The sequence below is a fragment of the Macaca nemestrina genome, chromosome 1 (assembly GCF_043159975.1).
Source record: "Macaca nemestrina isolate mMacNem1 chromosome 1, mMacNem.hap1, whole genome shotgun sequence".
Taxonomy (NCBI): domain Eukaryota; kingdom Metazoa; phylum Chordata; class Mammalia; order Primates; family Cercopithecidae; genus Macaca; species Macaca nemestrina.
In genome coordinates, this window is record NC_092125.1 from 167,070,872 (window position 1) to 167,085,573 (window position 14,702).

General features: G+C 39.8%; 1 protein-coding gene across 33 annotated transcripts in view; it reads right to left on the reverse strand.

The window, feature by feature from the left end:
- The window catches only part of LOC105498451 (SH3GL interacting endocytic adaptor 1), a 216,421-nt gene extending 203,363 nt beyond the window's left edge, over window positions 1-13,058 (reverse strand). For 9 of the 33 annotated variants that reach the window (XM_071091756.1, XM_071091752.1, XM_011770582.2 and 6 more), the window contains exons 1-2: window positions 12,976-13,058; window positions 12,277-12,399 (exon numbers count right to left, since the gene is read on the reverse strand). In XM_071091756.1, coding sequence (XP_070947857.1) covers window positions 12,277-12,286 — 10 coding nt within the window. In that variant the 5' untranslated portion in view covers window positions 12,287-12,399; window positions 12,976-13,058. Of the gene's footprint in view, window positions 1-12,276; window positions 12,640-12,707 lie in introns of those variants that run through there. The other 24 variants (XM_011770567.2, XM_011770570.2, XM_011770566.2 and 21 more) reach the window with 9 other exon arrangements.
- Window positions 13,059-14,702: the final 1,644 nt, after the last annotated feature.

Consider the following 14,702-nt stretch of genomic DNA (forward strand, 5'->3'; position numbering starts at 1 on the left):
ACCATACCATGAGACTCCTTAATCTGAGCAATTTGTCCTCAATATACAAATCAAGCCTAAATATTTGATGACAGAGGAATAGTGAAACAAATTATGATGCTGATGAGATCACCAAGGGTTAAGCAACTTCAGGTTGTCTGTCTCCAAAGCTCATGTTCTTCACTCAACAAACTGTAGTAGTGGTTGGTTCTTTCATAACAATGAGATTATTTGGGAATTTAATTTTCTTCTACATATCTTCTTATTTTGCAAGTTTCCTGCAATGAAACCTGGCCTCTTAAAATCAGAGGGAATGATGAAAGGAGTCAGGCAGACATGTGTGAGATACTATATTAACTGCACACTCCTGGAACCAGAATGTGGCTCTCAGCCAGTGTGATCCTACATGGCAGATGGGTGCTTTGGGAAGAGCAGAGGAAGCACGATCCAGGGTATTGCCTGGCATCCAGGAACTTTACTGGGACCTTTGATGTGCACATGACAATAACGTTTAATAAGCTTTTACTATGGACCAAATCATCTTCTAAATGTTTTGCATATTTTAACTCATTTAATTCTCATAATAACCATATGCTAGGTGACTTGACTCTTTCACCAAAAGTTTGTGATCCCTACACAGGATTCATTGATTAAAACTGGGTATTTATTGAGCATTTACACACATGCCACACATTGGGAATCCTAAAGTGAGTAAAATATGATCTCCACTGTGGCATAGTCCTTGGTTTTTAGCAAGGAACAAAGCAGGTATAAGAATGTGCTATGCCTAAAAGAGAATAGTAACTAAGATTTATTGGGAGCTTAACATTTTGTCTTAAGACTGCACTGTTAACCCTTGCCTGAGTTACCGGCCTGCCAGCCTGCCCTACAAATTTTGGACTTGCCACGCCAGTCCCCACAACCATGTGAGACAATTCCTTATTTAAAAACTCCTCTCTCTCTTTCTCTCTGTATGTATGTACACACACACACACACACACACACACACAAAATATTTGTTCAGTTCTGTCTCTCTGGAGAACTCCAAGTGCTACAAGTGCACTTTCTGATTTAATTTTTTCAACCTTACATGATTAAATTACCCATGAGAAAGACTGTTATCATCATATCCACTTTCCTGAGGAGGAAACGTGTTCACTAGCTCCCTAGGGTCACACACACAGGTTTAAGCTGGATCAGTCTGACTCCAAAGCCAGAGCTCTCATTTTCAACCTGCTGCATATGTGAAGGCTTCACTGAAGGCAGGCAGTCTTTAGTTAGTGCTTGAAAAGTCAGAACAGACTGTTTCCATATAGAGAAGGAAAGGAATGGCAAGTTCAAGGGCAAGAGAATGGCAAGGAGCTCTGTCTGGCTGGGCCAGTGAGCGATAAGGCTGAAGGCAGCCTATGAGTGAAAGCTTTGCACAGCACACTAAAGCATTTTGACTTCATCTTAGAAGCGTGGGAAACAAGCAAAGGCAAATGAGGAAATTGATGTCTTTGGTGGCTGTGAGGATTCATTGGAAGGTGGAAGAAGCAAGGTCTGATCAGATGTGTTAGCAGGGGATGAAAGAGAGAGAACAAAGTCAAGAGCTATTCAGGAAAGACAATCTACAGTTCTTGAGGACCTACTGATGTAGGACAGGAAGGAAGGAGGAATCAGGAATGAATCCAAGCAGTGACTCTAGCTTGGCTACCCGGTAGACATAGTTCTTCAAATTAGGGCACAAGGAGGCTAAGGGAAACTTAATGGTTACAGTCAATAGCACAGGAGTAGGGTTCTATCTACAATCAGGCTTGGAGACCATTTCCTGCCATTGTTACCAGAGCTGCTGCTGTGAGCAATTTTTGACATGTCATTTTTGGTGATTCACTAAGGGCATTTGTAAAGGTGGGTGCACAGGTAGATCACCTATATTCTAGTGGGTTTTGTATGTTTGTCTGTTTGTGTTTGAGACAGACTATCCCTCTGTGGCCCAGGCTGGAGTGCAGTGATGTGATCACAGCTCACTGCAACCTCCACTTCCAAGGTTCAAGTGATTCTCCCGCCTGAGCCTCCTGATTAGCTGGGAGTACGGGTGCGCACCACCATGCCCAGCTAATTTTTTTGTATTTTTGGTAGAGGCAGGGTTTTGCCATGTTGGCCAGCCTGGTCTGTAACTCCTGGCTTCAAGTAATCCACTTGCCTCGGCCTCCCTAAGGGCTGAAATTACAGGTATGAGCCACCTCGCCCAGCCTATATTCTAGTTTTATTCCCTGTATTTCAACTTTGGGAAACTGCTTGTGGTAAGGAATGCAAGGTAATATCATCTCATGTGCCCATTCCAATCAATTCACAGGAATTTCCTGGAATATGATGTTGAGATAGATACTACAGCTAGGGGAAAGATGGCTGTGATTGATTAGTGATGCTGTACATGTTCAAGAAAGGGGTGGCCGACCACATGGACGTTGAGAATAAAGGATGATGGAGTATGCTTGTAACTTCATGGTATGGTGAAGAGGAGAAAGAAATCTGTAAGGCCTATCTTCAGGAAGGTACAGTAATAATCTACATAAAAAACAAAACAGCAAGCAGTAATATCTAGCCTCCAGAGGCTAAGAAATCCACAAGTAACACCCAATAGAACAATGGAAACTTCTATTTTATTATTAGTTATCATTGCCAATCTCCTACTGTGCCTAATTTATAAATTAAACTTTATAATGGGTATATAGGTTGAGAGAAAACTGAGAAAAAAACCGGCATCTGTAGTACACTCTCAGATGTATATTTATTACTTCATTTGCTCTTCATAATGACTCTATGAGGTAGGTAGCCAGCATTATTCTCCCTTTACAAATGGGGAAGCTGAGGCCAACCATTCCAGAACTCACTCAAGGTCACCAGTCACAGAGGCGGTATAGTCCCTCTTCAAGTCCTGGCCCTTCCCCCTACACTGTACTGGCTCACTGAGAAAATCAAGGGAGAGAGCTATAAATGGTCACATTGTATGTGTACTCAGTAGAACGATGACCCTGGGGACACATTCATTTGTGTCTTTTGGCAGTCATCCAGCCAGCCTCAGCACCTTTGAACGTGAAAGACACCGTGGGCTCCAAGTCTTTGTCTATTCACAGTTTTGGAATCATTACTAAAATAAACTTTGACTTGTCCTCTTACAGAGAGAATAAAAATCCTTAGGTAAGCCTTTTCATTTGGCCTTGGTTTCTGCAACTATAAAATGAGGTTGAACCCATTTGGTTAATCTTCAAATGATGGTACACATTATCATGTTTTCATGATAACAGCCACAGTTTTCATAAAATATCAGTGAACACTGAGCTGTCCTTCTCAGGGGGAAAAAAGGGCTTTTGTTGGTGGTGGGAACCAGGCTTTTTGATAAAATGTGTGGTAGAAGGTAAGTTGTGAAAGTTTAGAGTCTACTGGACTAGTGACATCACATCGTGACCCTCTTCCTCAGAAAACTGTAGAAAAACAGGGAGAGCTACTGAAAAGAGCCCACTGGGATAAAACCCTTCTGTGTGAGGTGGCCTTCTTCAAGTTGATGACTGTTCTGAAAGATCATGACCTGATAATAAAATTAACTCGCTTAGTTCTGAAGAAGGCTTTTGAAACATCAAGTCAGACTTAAGCAATCTACTGTTTACTTGCCAGTCAGAGACCTAGGTCAAACACTTTAGATATGAGTAAGATTTTCCAGTTACGCCATTATACAAATAAACAGCACTTAACTAGGAGTCAAGCCTGGCTGATATGTGCTGGTTCTGCCACTAGTAAGGTGGTCACCTTGAGCGTCACTTAACCTTGGTGGGCCCTAGTTTCCTTCTGTTTAAAATAAGGATAGTAATGCAAAAGTTCCTCCTTATCCAAGGTTCCATTTTCTGTGGGTTCAGTTACCCACAGTCAACTGTGGTCTGAAAATATTAAAGGAAAAAATTTAGAAATAACCAATTCATAAGTTTTAAATTGCATGCCATTGTGAGTAGCGTAATGAAATCTCGTGCCATCCTACTCCATCCTGTCTGGAACATGAATCAGTCCTTTGTCCAGTGTATCCATGCTGTCTACACTACCTGCTCTTAGTCACTTAGTAGTCATCTCAGTCATCACATTGTTGCATATCACAGTGCTTGTGTTCAAGGTCAATGGCAGCCTAACACTACATCAGAATGCATACGTCATTCACTCCATTTCATCTCATCATGTAGGCACTGTAACATCTCACATCATCAGAAGAGAGGTGCGTACTGTATAACAAAATATTTCGAGACAGACAGCACATTCACATAACTTTTATTATAGCAGGCTGTTATACCTGTTCTAAATTTTATTATTAGATATTGTTGCCAATCTCCTACTGTGCCTAATTTACAAATTAACTTTATCATAGGTAAAGTTAATTTTACCTATGATAAAGGTAAAATTATCATAGGTAAAATTGATACCTATTGATTGATACCTGTGAAGGTGTATATATATATAATCATATATATAAATCAACTTTATCTCATATATATGTATAGGAAAAAGCATAGTGTATATAGGGCTTGGTGATATCTGTAGTTTCAGGCATCTACTGGGGGTCTTGGAACAAATCCTCTGTAGGTAAGGGAGGATTACTGTACTTATTCTTTCTACCACACAGAGGCATTGCAAGAATAAAATATGTACATGCAAATGTGATATCATATAATAGACTCTATGCTTCTGAAGATGGGTTACATTGTTGCCTTGTGTTTTGCTGTCATTTTCATTGTGCCTAGTACAACAACTGAGATATCAGAAACACTCCAGATGTATCTGTTTGATGAATAAAGCATTTTTAAAACTTTTAAGCATGTGCAAATGTCGCATAATCTTTGACAATGCCCTAAGTGAGCAGAATATTTTCCTCCTTATATTGTTTGTAAAGAGAAGAAACATAGGTAACTCCACACAGGCTTTCAAAAATCCTAAAACACTAGTCTTGACACATAACAGAAGTGGATATGAACCAAAAATAAAAATGAAAGTTTTTGGTATACACCAAAAAACATGTGAGTAGATGTGTAATTTTGATCCTGAAATGACCCTTTCGTGGCATTTACATCTTTTCTGTGAAAATGTTCAAGCCTATAGCAGTTGCTGAGCTCTCAGCTGCAACTTTGGGTTTGGAATGGTGAGCTAAGGCAAGGACATGATATTCATTCATTTATTAAATGTGTGAGAAGCATGAGCCCAAGGGGCACTGTCATAAAACATTCACAGAACCAGTATCTGAATGCTAGACTTCTGAATGCTCACCTGTCACTTGATCCATGGATCACATAGGCTCATGCTGACTGACTTCTGTAAAAGGAATGCCACATGGGCAGACATTTTAATCTGTTTTGTTCACTACTGAGCTTATAGCACCTAGAACAATGCCTAGTGTGCATTCGATACAGAATATTTGATGAATAAACAAACAGTTCTAGACTAGGAGTTGCAGAAGAGGGTTGCCATACATGCACTTTTTGTGTTCCAGTACAGGAAAGAGGCAAAACTAAATTGTGGATGCAAAATAAAAATAGAGAAAAATTAAACTAATAAAAGGCAGATAGTAACGCATTTGAATGATTTGTGTGTCGGGGATGAATATATTTTGAGATGAGAGGAAAAGCAGTCAATCATTAGAATTCAAACTTTGGAGCGAGTAGATGTGAGGAATCCCAATCATTCAGCAAATGCCAGAGACTGTTAAAGCTGGAAGTTCTAGAGGTATGGTAGATCAATTATCTCATTTTGTTTGCAAGGAAACAGAGTCCAGGAATGTAAAGTAACTTTCTCATGGCATACAGCCAAGCAGTCACAACACTTAGACTCAAACTCAAGTCTGACTTCTGGGTTCATGTTCTTTTTACCAAAAAGTCCAACTGCATAAAATCAGCTAACACATTGAGCGCCTAAGATTAACAAATTCTTTAATCAGGAGTAATTTGCATCTGAAAAATCTCATATACCATGACATCGTCACTGTACACACAAAAACATAGAACAACGTTGCACTCATTTACATTCATTCATTTATTTAAAAACACTTTCCCAGATTCCAAGTCAAACCTGCTAGCTTTGTAAGCCACCATTTTCAGGCTTGGTCATAAACCAGAGAAAAGGAATGAGAACCCAGGAAGGGAAAGGTGGGATGGAAGAATGAGAAAAGTAGAGAAAGGAAAGGCAGAAATGCAAGGAAGGCAAAGGAAGAGAGAAAAGAAAAAAAGCATCAGGATATTGACAAAACTGACTCTGGGAATTCTTTGAATGGTGGTGCTACAATGTGCCTTTTTTCATTACGAAATCATTTCCTAGGAACTCATCACCAAAACAATTCAAGCTCAAGTACGTATTTTAAAATGAACTATTTCCTTTTTTTTTGCATTTCAATATATATTATCTGTTTCTCACAATTTATCACTGCAGAATATTGTCTTATTTCCTAATTGTTTCATGTTTATTGATTTTATTTCTCCAGTGAGAATACATATTTGAGCATTTTTTTCTTACGTCCATCATAATGCCCAAAATAATACCTAATAATGAATAGTATACAGTTATCTGAGTCATTTGTATCTAGTTTTGTTCACTTATTCAATTAATAAACATGTTAAGTATTTATAGTGTGCCAAGAGCTAAGGATACAGAGGTGAATATGGTAGACCAGATTTCTGCCCTCGTGGAGCTTACCTCTGAGTGAGAGATTCAGCCCATGCATTGAAAGCAACCACAGGCCATAAACACAGCTCTGAGGAGAGAGAGCGGGCTGAGATGGACTCAGTAGCCCAGGATATATGTTTGAGATGACAAGGATGATAGCAAAGGCTGCCTGAGGAGGTGGCAGTTTTGCTGGGACCACAAGAGAATTGGTAACTCCATGACCTGCAAAATGAGTGTTTTAGGCAAGGAAAAAGCCCTGAGGCATGAAAGTGTTTATTCTGAACACCAGAAGGCAAGCAGTATGGCTTTCAGTGTGAGTGAAGTATTTGATGAGCTTGAAAAGGCACAGCAGGCCAGAGCATGCAGGGTCTTGTAGCCTATGGATTTTAAGAGAAATGGGGAGATATAGAAGTTTTCTTAAACAAGGCAGGCGTGTGATGTAAAGTATTTAATTCTAGATGCCTAATATCTTTCTAATATCAGATCTTTCTAATACCTTGCAGATGTAGTTAACCAATACACAAGTTCCAAGAATAGAGGCCCATCGCTTCCCAAGTCTAAATGCACTTCTCCAATCTCTCCCCCATGGAAAGCTTGCCATTGTGTGCCCATACCTACATTTGGTAGTTAGCATACAAACCTATGAGACCCAACACCTCTGCCTCACCCCACTTTTTCCTGCTTTTACTATGCTCCTGCTTTTTCTATTCTACCTATGACCTCTTTCTTATTCAGTTAATTTCTCCAAATGGGACTTATTCAGACACGTGAGCCCAAATTCCTTATAATCCCTTATCACTTTTCTCTCTTCTAACTCCTTTAGAGTTATCTCAGTAAATTCTCTCTCCCACTTTTAATCCAGTCTCTGAGTTTACATCATGACTTTACTCATAATTTAAAAGCAGTTCATATGATAAAATTGAATTGGGAAAAGGTAAGCTACAAGTATGAAAGTAAAATTGAGCATAATTGAAAAATCCAGTGTCATGAGTATCTAAAACTTCTGAAAATACTTAAAGTATTTGATGGTATTCTAAAAATACCTTCAAATTTTCTCTCCAGCTCTTCATTGCCCTCCAGTTAAAGCTTCTTTCCTTCAAACAGCAACATTCAAAATTAAAAACACATTTAATGCCATAATTTTCTTCTATTTAATTACTATGAGAACCATACTGTTCTTTACACATTTTATAGCAAATATTTGGGATGTTAACTAGATATTGGGTTAATAGCCTTTGATGGACTTGTGCGAGACTCTATTATTTGTATCATTATTCCTACAGGAAAACAGGTTCCAAGTAACCAACTCACAAACAAACTTTCAGGAACACAAAAATTGTGAGTTGGTAACTTCCTGTCCCTTGTGTATTTGAAACATGGATAGTGTATGTGCTACATCCAACACAAAGAATGATTCAGAGTCTTCTAGTATGGTTTATCTAATTTAACTTTTTTAAAGACTCCATATTATTTTTAGAAGTTTAATGTTGACCCCTGACACTTGGATGGGAACATATACATCTAAAGAGGTTCTTTATGACACAGAACACTGGAGAAGATGAGAAATTACACAAGTGATGGAACATATATTAGAATCTTATATCTGCATGTTTAGATTTTATAAAGTAATTTCATCATTTAAAGAAGAGAATCAGTAGGAAAATTAGAAGCATTCCCTTTAAAACTTCTTAACTAACTATAAAATGAACAGCTCCAGATTCAAGATGTCTTGCTCTTTTCTGACCAAAGAATTTTCCAAATGTTATTTAGTAAAACTCTGTTTCTAAATAGGAAAAGAAGTTCTTAGTGTTTATAAGGTTTATTGCAACAACAGAAATTCAGTTACTCTTGAATTATGCAAAATTTTTTAAATAATGATTTTTGGACATAAAAAGCATTAATAAGAAATTAAAGAGTATGGTTCTGTGAATATTCATATTTAAAACAGAGAGACACAGAATATGCAACCAAAGGCACTATGGCCTATTTTTCAATTAGGTTAACATGCCCAACCTGAGGCAAAGCGAAACTAAGAGATTCCTAGAGGGTCAAAAACATGAGCTTTGTGGTTAAATGGATGTAGGTTCAAATTCTACTCCACCATTTTTTTGCCTCAATGCATTATTTTTACTTTTGAAATGTAGAAAAAGACTGAAAAAAGCATTGTATACACAATATACTTATTTTCAGGTTTTTACGAGTAGTAAATATAATAAAATATATTTAAAAATATAAAATATTTATATATTAAAAATATAAAATATATAAAATAAATATAATAAAATATATTACCCTGAATATTATAATTAAACCCAGTAATCCCTTCAAAGTATATGCTTGTTAATTTTTTAAATTATCATATAAAATGAAACCACTGGCACCTAGAAACTTATCTTTCTAGTATAGCACCTAAGAGCCTGAATATGGAACTGAAAATGCAAAACACTTTCAGTTGGGCCTACGTGAACAAGGAAAGTACTTTCTAGACATCCTCACACATAGACAGATAGCCCAAGAAACTCTGACTTAGTTCCAGTTGTCTTAGAAAGGATAGCTAAAGAATGCCGCTTTCAAACTTTAATAATAATATATCAAAAAAATAGTCCTTGAATAGTTACCCTAACCACATAGACTTCATTGCAAGTTTAGCCAGCATGTACACTCCTTAGTTAATAATTCCCTTTGCTCATCATCTTTCCCTTCATGATCATGTGGCTTTCTTTAGAAAGGAAACAACTCAATGCCAACCACTGTCAAAAGATAAGTATGCAGGAAGCAACAAATCAAGTCCCTCAAAAATATGTTTTTTAATTAAAATACGTTAAATGAACCATGGAGCCACAAACTACTAATCACCGGCTTGTGGTCCCTGGGGAATTATTTCGTTGACTTCCATGATATTAGGATCACTGAGGAGGTAGTAACATTTATCATCTATGATAAGATGGATTTCCAATAGACATTGAATGAAAGGAGCCTATATCCTGGTCACACAAACAAAACGTAGTTTACTATAACCCATTCTGCTGAATATTTGTTTACTCTTGCTTTACACAAAGTAGAGAAGTGCCTTTGAAAAGTTGCCATGGCCATGCTTTTTCTGAGTAGCAGACTAAAACACTTTAGCAATATAGAAATGTACATACTCATGAGTGCAAATATATGTTTTCTTCCTTTCCAGAAATGTGTTTGTGTGGATGACTCTATGTGTGTGTGTGAGACACACTACTTGAGAAGAAATATGATTTTAACTAGATGTTTGGTGGCACATTCTCCGAGTCTACTGATGTTTCAACAAAAAGCTGCAATGGCAATTTCGGGGTGCCTTTGATGAGGTTCCTTATCTTTCCAACGTTATTGTGGTAGATGTACAGAGCCTGGCAATCTCTAGAGATGAGTTAAGTGGAAATAATAATTATATACCACACCTTCAGAATAAGAGCAATTCAGAGGTGAAATTCTGCCATGCAATACTGGAAACATGAATGTATATTGCCAAAAAGACTGTCAACTAAGTTGGAAGGCAACTGATAGAAAATTGATTTTTGGTTAAGCTCCTATTTGCCTTTCTAAGGTCACTGAACTATTAAGATAATAAGGCTTAAAAACATTTAAGTAGGAACTATGGGTAGAAATGAATGTTAATTTCATTTAGCTATTTAAGCCAGTGGGAACACCTGTCCAATTTCTCTTGCAAAAGATCTGGTGAAAGACAACTGTATCCATAGTATAACCTCTAATTCATACCAGTGCTAAGATAACATCCTTCATTAGATAAATTTGGCAAACCCAGAGCAATAGTGTTAATTCAGCTCCAGAACAAGTCTTTGTTGCAGTTCTCATTTTGGTTTAGGCAGCCTGGATAAGCTTATCACAGGGCTTTGAACTGGCATTCTTGGATGGCACAATAGACCATATTACCGGGAGAATCATTAATGAGCATCAAAAAACGTTACAACCTTCAAAGAAGATACTTTAGTGCCATGGTTTGCAAGGCAAGAAGTAAAAGAAAGAGCATCCAATTCTCTGTGCAAGACCGAAATCTAATCAGAATGTGTGCAGATGCATTTTTAAGAAATGCTATATGAAATTGAGCTGGAGAAATACAGTACCTCTACAGGCAAGATTTTTTTCTGAAGAAGATAATCCACATGAATTTTTAATTGAAAAGTGCATAAATAATACTCTTTCTGTTTGTCTTGCCTTGCTATTCAAAGATTAAATCCATTTTGATTTAATGAAAATGACTTAATCTGAGAGTGTTAGCAATCTCAATTTATATAGGCCTGGATTTGAAGGACTAGCTTGAGAACCTTTTGCAAACAAGACTCAGCTCCATGACAAAATCATACCCAACCTCTCTTTTAAGGCTATCTTCTAAAATCTGTGGGTTTTGACTCTAGAATTCTTCACTCCCCCAAATCACATTGACAATGTTTGACATGATGACAGGGAGAGCAAAAAGAATTCATTTCTGCCAAATAAGTACAGGCTACACTGCTGTTTTTAAGAAACCATCCTCTTCTTATTCCATTTTGGTAAATTTCTAAGCAATAGTTAAAATCCGTAGGACAAACCTTGGCTTAAGAGGTGGCCTCTCTGCCATTTTCATGGCTGATTTGAGACCCATTATGCACTCAATTCTGCATTGTGAAATCCAGGCTGGGGACAAATTTCTGCCTGTCATCTTAGGAAAGGCCAGGAGTTTTGCACCATCCTATAGTGTGAAAACAGAAAATCAAAGCCTGCATAGAGCTGCTTGCTTCTTTCCTGATCAGCTTGCTGCTTTTTTGAGACAATCTTGGCTGTCACAGTTTCAGGTTGGGAAGGGTAATTTAGTAGAATACAATATAGTTTAAATAGCATCTCCCCAGGGAAAGTTCCTCCTTACACTCAATATTGAATATACAAAAAGATCATCAGCAAATAATCATTTGATGCTTGGCTAAAAACCACTGGACAGGGAAAGCATTTAGGGAGCATAAAATTCTTTTATAACCTAATAAGACCCCAAATCAGGAGGCAAGAGGCCCGGGTATTTTCCTTATATTTTTCATTCTGTTGCAATTACATTCTCATACAACTACAGTTTATGGACCAAATTTGCTGCCCTCCTATCCCAATAATATGATGTAAACTGCAGAGATAAAAATACCTTGTAAGAATTTTTATAATTTTTAAACAGTTCACTGAAAATGTCTGTGTGGATAACACTGTTCATGACCTCTCCTGTCTAATGTCAATTTCAGAAAACAAGTTTCCATTGTAAATGTTTAATCAGTGTAGTCCCAGGAACCCAGAACAGAAAACCTTATCTTCTTGCCCAACTTATTTGCTTGCAAGCTCTTTCCTAGCTCCATCTCAGCTCCCTGCAAACACTTTAGGCTTTTCTCTCTCAAAGGAGCTGGGAGCTCTGTAGGTTCTGAGCTAAGCAGCAGCCCTGTGGTTTGATTCCATTAGTCTGAGCCCAGATCCACTGCAAGCAAACTGCAGCATTTCTGCTTGCAAAACCTTGGCAACCAGGTTCTAGAACCGCCACATACACTGGCTGCACATATTCTTTAACGCTGTTCCGCCCAAACCTTGCTTGAAGCCAGTCAACCACAGCCGAAAGCATCCTACCTTCCATCATGGTGGCAGAATTGCATTCCTTAATTTCCAAGGAGTCTGAAAAAACACAGGAGGATACGATTCCAGGTCCCAGCTAAGTCCTCACCACGCCGCTGCTGAGGTCTATTGCGTCCGCTGCCGAAGCCAAAGGAGATAAGTGTTAACCCAAAAGACAGGCCATGGATGCTGCTGGTGCTGCTTCACCTACAGGCAGGCTACCAGGAAGATGCTGAGAGAAAGGGAGAGGAACGGCAAGCCGGCCGAGCTGCACCGCCTGCGCTGCCTCGGCCAATCCCTTCAGCTTTGGACCGCGTCACATGGTAGCCAGCCTGCATCTCCTGACACAATACCCCCGGAGAGCACACAGAACCTATTTCCCGTCCCCATTCCCCTCCACCCCCATCGCCTCCCGTTTGTCACCAAATACACAGCCCCTTCCCCACCTGGTGACGCACTTCCCCCGCCCCTCCTCGTCGTCTCCTTAAGCTTGCAGCAGCGGCTGGGTGCCCGAGATTAATTCCAAGGGCTGCCACCTTAACAGGGGACTCTGGCGTGAAAGGAGCACCTAAGTGGCTTGCTGCGGAGGGGGTTCTTTTCTTTTTCTTTCTTTCTTTTCTTTTTTTTTTTTTTTTTTAAGAAAAACTTAACAATTCCGTGCAGCCTGAAATCTTAGCAATACATTTTTAAGCTCCCATTCCGGTGTCCTTTTACCCTGAAGGAATTCCAAATGTCAGTGTCGGTGGCCTCCGTGCACATCTGTGCGCCTCTCTCTCTCTCTCCGTCTCTCTTTCTCCCCTCCCACCCTTCATTCAAGAGAGAAAAATCAATCCGACTGACGTCACATCATAAACAATTATCCCCAAAAGGATGATGCAGAAGAAATTTCACCCCAGCTGCCTTCGTGAGAGCCAGGGAATTAATTGCGCATGACATGCCGAAGGGCTGGGAACTGTCATTAAAACAAAGAAACAAAAGAACCCACCCGAGTGGGGCTCTGGAATCAAACTGGCAACGCTTGAGATCATTTCTGGGGCGGGAGGCTGGAAAGGGGAGCAGGCAGGGAGCGGAAGCCTGAGCCCGACCAAAGACAGCTGTGCACGCCGGCTCCCTCCCACTCCAACCTGGGCACGCCGTCCGGGCTACAGACGGGACCCTGCGGGGCGCCCTTCGACGACCGAGTTCGAGTCCCGCCGCCACCGCGTCCTCCCTGCCAAGCGCACACGGGAGCTGCCTCGCTTCCCCAGGTGGGGAGCTTTTCTCGCAACCGACTGGGAGTGCAGCTGCCAACTGCAGTCTCTGTAGGAAACAAACTTTCTCGTAAATGACACGTTTCTCCGCAACGCGCCTCCTGCATCTGGAGTTGCCTTCAAGCCCATTCATTCACCCAAGTGGAAACCTGGAGGGAGGCAGTTGTGCCTGGTTGTGGCGGAGCCCAGGGTTTTGAAGCTTCCAGGGATGGGATCTGGGTGCTGTGCAGCTGCCTAAGTGGGAAGTTATGTCACTGGGCCCGGTTGGGTTGATTCTGTCACCTGACTGCTCTCCAGAGAACCTGGAGCCTTCCAGAAGGGCTCAGGCCTGGGGAATCTACGACCCTTGGTTCCCTTCAAGAAAGCTCAGACAGCTAAGGAAGAAAAGGACGGGGCAGCCTATGAGAGGAAGAAGGAAGAGAAAAAGGAAAGGAGATGGGAGGAAAGGCAAAGCCTTCTTTAGAACTCAGGAAAGACAACATCAGAAGTGCGTGTTTCTCCCTGTACAATCTCACAGCATGACCAGGAGAAAAGTTGTTACAGTAGAGAGCAATTGTGAGCATCAAATGAAAATGTACTCAAAATAACTGTAAGAAGATGCATGGCATGATCAGGGTTGAGCCTGTAATGTATTATTAATCATTTATATTAGCAATATACTCATAAACTTTTTCTATTGCTCAGGCCTGGACATGGCCTAGCTCTTTCGACCAAAGCAAATATGACGTCCTGGTGACTGACTGATGTAGCATATTCATAGTTAAAAAACAGAACACAGCTCCTTAGCAACTTAGAAGTTTTGAAAAACCCATTGTTCTCCCTAAGGACACATATTTCAGTGGCCTCTAAATTTCAAAATGAAAATCTCCGGGGAGATACAAATACTTGTGACTTTTTCCTTATGTCTCTAAGACAGTTAAATTTTAAAAGGGGAGTGAATTCTTAAGTAAAACCTGCCTTGAGTACAACTTACACTGCTCTGAAAACGACAGGGGTATTATCGCAAAAAGGATTAATTAGTGTGTGTGTGTGTGTGTGTGTGCGTGTGTGTGTGTTTAGCAATTTTTTTGTAATGATTAAGAACATTGATAGGTATTGGTGTCAAATAGATGGGCACCAAGGTTTGTTTCTGCCACGTAATGAGCTCTGTGACTCTGAGCAATTTATGTAATTCTCTGTGCCTCACAGTTT